The sequence below is a fragment of the Apostichopus japonicus genome, chromosome 9, assembly GCF_037975245.1.
Source record: "Apostichopus japonicus isolate 1M-3 chromosome 9, ASM3797524v1, whole genome shotgun sequence".
NCBI lineage: Eukaryota > Metazoa > Echinodermata > Holothuroidea > Aspidochirotida > Stichopodidae > Apostichopus > Apostichopus japonicus.
This window is the reverse complement of record NC_092569.1, coordinates 16,948,577-16,960,611: the sequence shown is the minus strand read 5'-3', so window position 1 is coordinate 16,960,611 and position 12,035 is coordinate 16,948,577. Positions and strand designations below refer to the sequence as shown.

At 34.1% G+C, this 12,035-nt stretch overlaps 1 protein-coding gene across 2 annotated transcripts in view; it reads left to right on the top strand.

The window, feature by feature from the left end:
- Nucleotides 1-12,035, top strand: part of LOC139973647 (uncharacterized) — a 30,961-nt gene that overhangs the window by 15,562 nt on the left and 3,364 nt on the right. Inside the window, exons 1-4 of one of the 2 annotated variants that reach the window (XM_071980465.1) lie at nucleotides 7,127-7,251; nucleotides 10,669-10,714; nucleotides 11,279-11,448; nucleotides 11,722-11,986. In XM_071980465.1, coding sequence (XP_071836566.1) covers nucleotides 7,171-7,251; nucleotides 10,669-10,714; nucleotides 11,279-11,448; nucleotides 11,722-11,986 — 562 coding nt within the window. In that variant the 5' untranslated portion in view covers nucleotides 7,127-7,170. Of the gene's footprint in view, nucleotides 1-7,126; nucleotides 7,252-10,668; nucleotides 10,715-11,278; nucleotides 11,449-11,721; nucleotides 11,987-12,035 lie in introns of those variants that run through there. The other variant, XM_071980466.1, reaches the window with a different exon arrangement.

Genomic DNA, 12,035 nt, shown 5'->3' with positions numbered 1-12,035 from the left:
CAATAATCACAAGAACCAGAATTTGATCTTAAATCGGTCTTAAGGAAGTCTCTTAAAAGTAATATCAATGACATCAAATATGTAATATATTACTTTGATTATAATTAAATGTTGCATAACGGTATGTCGTGTGAAGTTCACATTTAAATCGATATTTGTGGTGTGTTCTACCTTCGGTCGACGATGTCTTGATGAGTAGTTGTTCATTACTTGTAATATATTGTATGTTTCAGTCAATGCTTCATTTTATTTGCAGATATTTTTGTTTCTCGTCAGATTTACCAAAAGTAAGGATAAACTAAAGCAATGGAGCTACCAAACCATATGAATTAAAAAAACACTTATTCTCATACTAGCCTATGCAAATAAATAATAATATGTAATGTTAGAATTACAAATGTATGTAACTACAGGTTTAATTAATGGATAGTTTCATGTCTTGCGCCCGTCTTCATCCTGCATTGAACGACTTTATTGAGCAGTAATGGATCTACTGTGTTGGGATAGGTAACACATCCAAACAGACTGTAGTACGGAGGAGGAAACGTGCCGTCGGATGACGGAAATACGGTTATCACATTCAGAGATGATTTTCAAGATTTGTGTCCTCATGTCAACAGGAAGAAAAATGTTTAACTTGTGTTCGCATTCCGCATGCTCACTGTTGAGTAAAGTTTTGTGTGTGTGGGGGGGGGGGGTACATTAAATGCTCAACTGCAATCTGGCTATCCCAATTGTAGGACAAAAGTACTGCAAATGTTAATTAAGTGAAAAGCGCTCGAAAATGTACTTCCAAAACTCTTAAATATGCATCCAATTGATCAAAGAATCACGGTGATAGGCTAAGTGGTGTATAACGTTCACTTTGGTTGAGTAGCTTAATCAAATTGACCATGGAGATTTTGGGGCAATTTCTCTAGGCTTCGTTGCCTATTTTATTATTCGGTTTTCATATCCTAAGAGCCTGGAAAAATGAGCGCAATTACGCGGCACACCGGGACGAGGAGACAAATTGCTGAATAAACGTTCGAGAGGAAAAGAAGCCTACGTCAACGGTCATTTATGTTAGCTGTGGCCCTATCCGTAATGCCATATAAAAAAAACCTAGGAATAGAAACATTTTGGTGAAACCGAGAAGCTCTGCCGTTTGTGAAATATGTTTCATAATTTTACAGACACAGATTGGAAAGAAAACTCCCGAGTCGATCGAGAAACAGTTTCATTCCTTTTGATTCACTTTGGGCATGGACCTATATATCCAAAAGCGGTCCACAGTAATGACAAGACCGATTCTGTATGAATATGAGTGCCACTGTGGAATTCCCTGTGTATACACATATATACATTGTTGATATGTACACTAGATAAGACCGGTAATAGCGTCAATCGCTCGCCACCACAGCGCATCAAGGCATAGTTTATTTGCACACAGCAGGGGTTTCTGCGAGCAAGCAAATCTCAATCCACCTTCCTTCGGAGGGCTATTAGGTCCAGCCCTATCCCTAGTCCCGTTCCCACGCAAGGATAAACCTTGCTTTTTCGGAGATTATCAGGGCTGGGTCAGAGCTTGTCCGGGTTTGTGGGAACGCATTTCCAGAGTCTTTCCATTCATCTAAAGCACAGATCAGTCACGCGTCTGCAGGCAACCGCAGTAAACAATGTCCACGTGACAAATATGCCTAAAGCTATCTATAACAAACAACCACTGTATAGAACCTGTTGTAAAACAAGTTCCTTGTTGATAATTCTATCTACGTAATCGAGACTAAAGTAGCAATTTTATTAACGAAAGAAATAACGAAAAGGATATGTGTATGTTAGTGTATATACTGCTGCATGGACGATATCGTTGGCGTATTAAAGGGTCTCAAATCTTAAACAATGTCAGTGTCGGCAACAAAAGGGAATATTTTCAACGATACAAACAGTGCAAAGTTGTGAGGGTGACGGTTGTGAATTTGTATTGTAACAGGCATGGGTATATGAAGAAAGGTTTTGATATCGGTAAACTAACATGGTAAACCATATTGCGTAAAGTTTCTCTAATATATTTCAGGACAACAAGACACATCATGAGAGGCTTGGCATTGTTTGCATGTATTCAGCTGTTTATTTATTCCATGATAAAATTCCAAAAACATTAACCTTTAAAGGGTGTGGAGACTCGCGCAAAAAGAAACGTCTAATGCCGGTAATCTGACCTGGTTTCGAATGATGTGTAACAGAAGTGTTAGACACCACCATGGATCCCAGAAAATACACACACAGCTTGCTACCGTCGGTAATTAGACACTAGTGTAAAAAAAAACTTATTGCTGTTCCTTTCTTTGCCTCTTCGACTCCTTTTATCTGCCCAGAATTGAACCTTTAGGCCGACGCTCTAAATATGATACCCTTTGTATTGTTTCATGGGATACACCATCATTAGCTGAACCGAGTCAGTGTGAAATAAAGTGACCAATAGTTCGAAATAGGGTATTTAAAAAAAAAGGGTCAGTGCACAGATTAGATCATACAAAAGAGCAATACACAACATTTTAAAACAGAAGCCATACCAGTACAAACATCATGACACCATTTCATTTAATGGAACGAACGTGAAATTGACCTGAACCGACTAAATATATCTGCAGAATGTTCCAATAGGTAGATACAAGTGTTTATGCAATTTATCAGACGACATTTTCCTTATTGCGTTGGACCACGCATTATGCTCAACAGATCAGACAAAATGAGTTGAAGAAAGGCCAGCAGCTATATATGTATGTATACATATATATATATATATATATATATATATATATATATATATATATATATATATATATATATATATATAAACATCGATGATTCTTATTATTAAATTACGCATCGTCCGTTTGACTTTTCAAAATATCCACTTTTAATTATGTAATACTTAAATTCTCAATACCCATTTGCTGATGAATTTCGGAAAACAAACTTCCGAAGCAGATTCAATGTTTCTTATCCTAAATGCACTCTGACCAGGTAGGATTAATAAAGAAGAGCTGTCGGAATCGATTGTTTGTTTTTTTTTTTGCCATTATGGCGCGAACGATTCACCGTACAATCAATGCGACAGACCATATAAGCATGTTCATTACACAAATGTAAACAAGGTAGTCTACACCTGCGGCCCGATGAAGATTTTAACGCAGTCCTTTATTATTCACTTTTTTTCACACAATTCAACGGAGGAAACTTCTGAAAACACCTGTTTATTCATTGTAATGGAAGGAAATGACACAAATGTGCACGCTACGTCGGTTAGACCTAGAAAGAGATATTATTCAAGGGATGAGACCTAACACAGGCTAGCCACGATAGTGAGTGCAGTCATAGGCCTAACTTCTTCACAGGTTATTATTTCTATTATAACAGAGGAAAGCAATTCAGCACGCATGACCGAGACAATGACGCATGTGGTAACTTCAATTGCGAACAACTACACAGAGGCGGCTGGTGGCACTCTGATATATATTGCTCTACTTGTGATAGCTATAGCCATTGTTTTTTTTTTTCTTTTCCAATACAGCAGCGGCAACTGCAATTCACGTTGAATGATTGACAACCTAAATGGTGTTTACAATATAGACAACGGTAAGAGGATTTTCTCGTATTATTATGATCATTACTACGGCAACCACCAATTCGTTGAGATGAAAATTCGACCGTCGTCTTAAGTTGAAGACGGATAGTCTATCACGTGATTTCTCTCTAAAACATAGAGCAAAAATGATGGCATAAGAAGGACAGATAATACTCGTTCTGAGAAAGACAAATCAACTAGATGCAAAGAGCCCTTGGTAGTATCTAAAAAATACATTAAATTTTGTATCATATTCGAGGATTGGAACCTCACAGTGAACCTGAAATTAAAATTAATAAAAAGATTATTTGTTCGAATGCGAGTCGCAGATTGAAAAAGATAATATTCATTAATCTTCAGACACATTGTTAATATTCCTATATTTGCAATGATTACCTAAACTGATTATGTTTACAATTGTAATGTATATGAATAAACAAAATGGAACAGGATCATAATGTGTATTTCTTTATTTTCATGTGTTTCTATCTCTAAAGTGAAGTGGCGTAACCAGCGTGGGCAGTAGAGGGGAGCTCCCCAGTCAATGTCTTGTCGTTCAATGTAAAATATTATCTTATCATTTAGCTATTTGTAAGAGGCCTCCCATCCACTTCTTTCGTCACACATACACTACCCAACGAGGTAATCTGCTACCATGCTTATTAAACCGATTAATGTAAAAAAAAAAAAAACATGAACAATGGCACTAGACTGACTGTTTTGTAGTGACTGAATGTATACGAATAAACCAAATGGAGGAGGACCTTACGTGTGTTTTTTGTTTGTTCATTGTGTTGTACTAACGTACAGTGACGAAACAAGCGAGGACAGGAAGCGGGATCCCAGCCTCCTCCAGTCAAATGTCTTTCCCCAATCTCCCACCCCCCCCCCTTCTCTTACCAAAAAAGTGATATTGGTTGACAAGAAAAGATTGGACCAAAATTACAAAGTGCAATAAAAGGCTCCATTAAAACAGTTTGCAATGGACGTTATCCGTAATTGACGGGAATTGCGTCTCGTGTTAAATAGTATCCTATTATTCTGCTTTCTGTTAACGCTACGAGGCCCCGCCCTCCATTCGTTACACATTGTAACCAACGGGATATCCGGCCACCATGATTGTTATAGTATATGTACGTTTATAACTTTATACCATCATTGGACAAAGGTTTTGTATTTGCTGAATGTAGCCTCAACCGAAACTGAGCTTTTATGTACAAATGTATTGATATCATAATTATAGTAACGCATAAACAATGAGGTCGCTTAAACTGTACTGTTCAATTCATAGTCCAAACCAAAATGAGAACTTCAAACAAAACAGTTGAAAGGACAAAAACTGAACCTTATTGTCAAAATCCGAACGCTGTACCATCTTTTACTTTGTATATTAATTCTAATTTCGATTCGGAAATTTCTTATTAAAATAATACACCAATTATAAAGATATACATAGGATTTATAAACTAAGTGTGAGCAATGTATTTATGTACTGTAAACAATATGAGAACAGAGCACCCAAGGCCTCATAAGATTTATGTTATGAGAAAACAGTTTTAACATCATATATAATATGCTCGTTATGCTCCAATAACAGTCAGACAACCCATTTATCTAGATACCCTAAAGATTTGTCAAGACTTCAACATATACTAGTTAAATAACCACTGTTATTGTTCGGAAATGTTCATTTGTTTACGCTTGGATTTCTTTCCGCTTATTATTAACTTCCCCAAAACAATAATCTGTACAATGTAAGAAACGTAATAGTAAATCACGATTGAAAAGAAACAAATTTTTAAATTTCAATTATGCAATATATTTGGAAAATACGGTTAGGTTCAAGGCTGTTAAGTAAAGATAGTTCACAATGTAAATATGCCAGTTTGCAGACGTTGGCATCTGTAATTATATCTTTCGATATGCCAATGATGCGACATTGCTAAATTATGAAGTAGCCAAACGATATTACCATATTAATATGCACGTATGCAGATGTGGGTATCTAGCTTCATCTTTCGTGTTGTTGATGCTACGAATTTTTGCTTTTGTAATATCGATGTGATCATGTAATACTAGCATAAGCGCGACAGGGCAATACCGGATAGGATTCAGGTGTACACAATCTAGCAACATGTGGGAACACTTGTTGAATGCTCTTCAAGCGTTGTGTAATTGATAGTGTTCAAGGAAGCAGGTAGCCAGCCTGATTTTATGTGAGGGAACAAACAAAAAAATTTTCACCATTTTTAGAGTCTGAGAACTAAAGTTTCATGGTACGATTAAGGCTCTAACCTAGCGGCGCAAGAATACTTTTTGCAGTGGGAGGATAATTATTTTTGTCGTCCAGAGTGGTTCAAAGGGGACGTTGTTACCTTCCTTTTGGGATTTTCTTTTTGTAAAAAAGGAGGATACTTAGATGCAACACGGTGCTTTTATTGTAACTTTTGCACCAAAATATATTGAAATATTTTCGGATGCATATATTTAATATGAAAGGAATACTTCAGGATATTTAGTAATTGTCCGTGTGCCAATAGAGATGGTTTGGTTGGTCCTTCTGTTTTCTTCTGGGGGTTGAAAACGCCAAATGGGTGCATGGTTGCGCCCTTTCTCTACCCTCTGTATCGATTTCAAATCTTAGTTGGGGCACCAAATTTGACTTATGGGGAAGGATCTAAGAAACATGTTTAATTTGGTAAATGTTAAGTGATGATATTATTTCCATCATCTATCATACATTTTGTAGTAGAACTCCAAATATTGTCAATGCCCTTCCCCGCTTCGTCCCCGAAATGTTATGTAGGAAAACACTCTGCGCCTGCCCTCTCCCTATGCAGACCACTTGTGTATGTGGTTTCGTTTGTAGGTGTGTATCAAAAGTACACATACTAAATAAGAGAGGGTAAAGAAATGAAGAGGGTATAGAACGTTGATTCCACGAGATGATTTGAATAATTTTAGTAAAGGTTGTATACCAATTGAGTACCTTATATTTAGCAGTAAAAGCACGTTGCATGCTGAAAGTATAGACCATAGTACCTAAAGTTTAAATAAAATGGAATTTCATCGTTGTTTCCTTACATTTTTCAACTTTTCAATTGTACTAGGATCAATTGAATGAAAACAATCTACACCTATTTCGTGGGGCAGCTTTCTGTGACACTTAACGTCGTCTGGTTAAGTGTCTTATACCAGAATATTATTGTTATACTTAACCCGCTTCTATACATTAAATGCACACAAGTCATCTACAAACATGTAAATGGCAAATTCGCGTACAATGTAAAGATATCTCGGCAACGTGACGTAACGAATCCCTCTTTCTTGACCGACTGGAAGTTTCCACTGTGGATGGATGCCTTTGAATCCTTATATGTTTACAACTGAAAGACTGTAAATACAACGTACAAGTACAATGCGATCTGGCTGTGAGACATCATAATTTTACAACTTTATAAATGCACTTCGGGTCATCCGTTGTTTTTAGGAATATTTCTTACCTCTAGAGATACATTCATTTGAATTGTCATTCGTATTTTACCAAGACATTCATAAATATGGAGCTCTCCGTGGCTGTTCGAGCAGTATTTGCATTCTTGTTCACAACAACCAGCGCCTTTACGTCCTCGGAAGAAACGGTGAGTTAAACATTTTAAAGTTCCTGTTCTTATTTCTCATCAATCTTTGCGTCCACGTTTCTGTGTTGCTTGTTAGATGTTATAATTTAAACAAAATATCATGTAGAAAATTCAACTACTGGGAATTTTTTTGACATGTATTTTTCATGCCTGCTTGATTATAAATTTTCCAACATAAAAATGGAAACTTGTTATAACTTGATGATCTGTTTTACAATTTTTAATACAACATTCTGAGTTTTAGTAGCTCATGCAGTTTTAATATGGCCACTAATAAAAAATTAAATGTATTTTTCGAAGTCTTCTTATATATAAATTCCTTCTTTCCAAATGAATAATCTATCTTCAGCAGCCTACATAAAAGTGTGTTTTTGTTTTAAAATTTGCATTGCAACTTATAAAAGAAATTGCATAACAAATTATATTTTCTGTTTAGTTATATTTCAAATTTTACATTGCCTTGATGAACTTTCTCTCATATTTTCAATTAATATCGCACCTTATTGCCTATGTATCTGGCTAAGTGTATTTATTTCCCATTCGTCGCTTATTTATGCAATAACACTAAAGCTGAAAACGACATTCGTATATTTTTCTTTATGGTTAGGTACATAACTGTTAATATTTTCAAAATAAAATAGAACATTTGATAAAGTTATTTTAAGACAGTTGAACAGTTATACTCTATTCATTTTAGAAACTGTAAACTTGCAACGTAGATCTCACTAAATGTCATTAACTATGATCAAGACGCTAAAAGTTTTATATAGATATGTATAACTGCCTAGTAACAGATTGATTTGACTACATTGGTACGCTAAGAATTGACAAAGTAAAGTATAGGTAAATCGTACTCGAATAAAAAACAAGCTTTAAATTTGATTAATTCAATTATCCAACTTTTGCTTCTTATATCAAGTGTAAAAAATATAATATTAATAATAATAATTGCAGTCCGCTTTCTATTACATAAAATTACTGCACTTCTTGTCCAATTGGCGCGTTCGCCGTTACGCGTTTGCACTAGTCAAATAAAGTCTTATGAATCGAATCAATCTAAACTGAATTATTTTAATAATATATTGTTTAATTGAGAAAATTTGTAAATTCTTGAAAATTCTTGATCATTTCATTACTTAATCTCTTTGTCAAATAGGTCTTAAATTATGTTTGAGCATTGATAGCAAAGGAAAATCATTGTCAATATAATTATATCATACTCAAAGTATCAACAAAGTTATTGAAATATTATAGGCGGGCCTGTAAAATGATAAGGTTGTTTGTTATTAGAAAAACATAAACTTCCATGTAGTAACTTTGGAAATATGTGTGCTGAAAGCTTAGACATAAGAAATAACCCTTTTTGATAAAGTTTGTAATTAAAATTCGTCATCTTTGTCCTTGTTTGTCCATCAACGTCATTTAACGAGACTGGGTATACTTTCGGTCTAGATTACTTAATTTTAAATCAGAAAGAAAATCTGTTTAAAAAACTTGCTACTATAACTTACTAATATATTTCCCAATTAGTTTTATTCCATTTCTTCTTAGTAAGCATTGGTTAATATATGAATGAACCTTATTTTTACCTTGCATAATGTCATGGGTAAACTTCAAAGGCTATACTTTACTTGCAATGATATACCCTAAAATTGTTGTTTAGTTTAAACTAATAATATCTATGTATATATGTTTATCTCGTTTGTTCAAAATTTTCCTTCTTGTTGTCTTAAAAGTACTTAGAAGTTTCCGGTAAAATACCGGTCTCTCCTGACGATTAAGACTAATGCACAATTACTGAGTTAATTTCTTAATCTATCAAAAAAGTCGTTTTTAAGTTGACAATAAAACCCTTAACTACGATATTTTGATACTCCTGGAATTTGAAAAGGATATGCATGGGTAATATACTATAAACCTAGTTTTCGGTGACTTCAAATTATGACGTTTACAACAATTGCACCCTCAATTCGTTGGACTGTTTCTTTAATGTAACGTTAGCTCAGGTTGTAACACAGATATATCGATAAAGAATATCGCTAAGTACTTTCACATGTATTATATTTAGTTTTTTTTTGCAATTTAAAGCATATTTTTTATTTACATCGACCAAAATCTCGTGTAAACCTATCGCATGCAATTAGTACAATTCATACCGTGCCGTATTTCAATGTCAACCAATAGTGTACTCTCATTATGTAAGAAAGGTCTTAATTAATAAATACAATATACGGTGTATAGAACTCTTAATTTCCTTTCATATACTCAATTCCATTAGACATAAAGTGTTTGCTGTGGTTGTTTTACACATTAACTCACGTCGTATACTTTATTTATTGAAATAATTGATACGTTTTATCAAGCTAGAAACACTGGCAAATATGTTATAAACGATAGGCTCAAGTTATCATTTAATTCAGAGTCGTTTCGTTAGTATTCAAAAATATTACTTCTTTCACAAGTAGGTTTTTCTTAATTCCAATCGTCATTCATTGATCATCCCTGAAAACGCTACGATAGCACCGCATACGATCTCTGCGTCAATGGACTAAGAAGTTTATTTTTATGTCATTTTGAGGATCTTTACCTATACAAAAATCATTACTTTAATCCATTTCCTACCAAAACTTCCATTGTAAAATATACCGGTCTAAACATGTTGCGACGATGTACAAATTGCCATTTTGAATATAAGAGACAAATATTATTTGTTACGTTTTCTTCATTCACTGAAGTTACTACTTCTATAAACAAAATACAGGCAAATGTCATATCGAACTTAAAGAACTGTTTATATGAAAATTAATGTTTACAAACATATTTTGTTCACATGTTTCGTTAATGTAAAATAGTAAAATTCGAAATTATTCAGCCTTCATCAATATTTCATCGTTAACACAGTTTTGCCCAAAAATATATTCTATTTGCATCTGTGTTCTTTGAATGTATAGCCAATACCTTTGCAAATATTTATAGTGCAAATAAGAAGAAAACCTTAACAAATATATTGAGTTTGAAATCTAGCTAAGGTTAAGTCAACCAACCCACCCACCCCCCCCCCCCTTAAAAGAAAATATATATTTATAGATTTTATTATGGAAAATATTTACAGTCATTTCTGATTGTTTATTACTCATTTTATTAAGTTAGGTACACATTTCAAAATTAAAATGGAATAATTGTTTAACTGTAATGGATGAAGTTATCTAACATCCTGGCGTAGGTAAGAATGTTCGTGAATAACCATTTAAAATATTAATCATTTTCATTTTTTTTTATCCAAAATTTCTAATTTGCCTGTACAAGATTATTTCATAAATGAAATTGAGAAAAATTGATAGTTCTTTACTGGCAGTTACAATCAATAAACATACCATATTGACATATATTGTTGATGACTCTTCTTCTCATTAATAGACTGTTCATCGGAGAAGTTTACCTTCAACTACAGATGACACTCAAAGTAAGATTTTTCACCCATTAACCTCAATTGATCTGTTTTGTCATTCCATCTAATATAAAACACGTAGTTAACCAATATAAATGAGTTTCGTTATTTTCAAGATAACTTTCTTTTTTTTAATTCTGTTTTTGTTTCTGTTTCATTGACAGTATATGTGTGAGACAGTATTTAGTGTGTTACTTTCGACAAATTAACAAAAATGCAAACATTACAACATATATTTTTGACAATTGTTTTATAATATATATAATATCGCCCTACCCCCTAAACAAAATAAAGAAAAAATAGAGAGGGAAAAAGAGAAAGAGAAAAAAATAGATAAATGCAACGTATTCTTACACAGGGAATGACATATGTACCCAATTTGATGTTAGGTGTCCATGTTACTTTTCAAAACAATTATCTAGTTCAACTTTCCTGCTGCGGTTTTAGCGATCTCCTAAAATCACAGAAAATTTTCTTTATCGGTTAAGTATCATTATACGGTGACACGTTTTTATTAGAAATTGAACACAAAGCATGCATATGATATAATTTTTCAATATTTTTATTTCTTTATTACAGTGGCTCATTACTTCTTTTATCAACGTTCTGAATATCCAAAGGACTGCCGAGACGTTCAAAGTCAATGTTCTACGTCCAACTCTAGCGGAGTATACATTATCAAGCCAGATGGCTTTGAAGAACCATTTGAGGTGTACTGCAACAACGACGTTGGCGGAGGAGGCTGGACGGTACGTCTAAATGGAAATGTGTATGTCATATTTTAAACGTGATAAAGCCTTATGTTAGCATGTAGGTGTTATAACTTAACAATGTGTAGGGATCGTCAACAAGTGGCATCCTCCATCCAGTAACGTCGATATTGGGCTGTTATTTTCGGAAATGATCTGTGTTAATAGCAACATGACTGGATAAAATCTATTGTCCGTTTCATATTTGTGTGCAATTAAGAGAGTGTATTTAAGTGGTGATAGTATTCTCAATCTGTTTCTCTTCTATCGTAGGTCATAGAACGCCGCGACAGCGGTTCTGTGAATTTCAATAGGAGTTGGTCACAGTATGAAGATGGATTTGGTTTTCTCTCAACTGAGTTTTGGCTCGGCAATGAAAAGTTATCATATTTGACGAACCAAGCAGACTACGAACTTCGTGTGGATATAGAATTATCTAATGGAGCTTCTTTCTATACAACATACCGAGGATTTCGTATCACTGATGAATGGGGGCAATATAAGGTTACACATATTGGACCACTCGAAAGTAATGCACGTAAGTAAAAAAAATAATAAAAAGTACAAACAAATGTTAATAATAATAC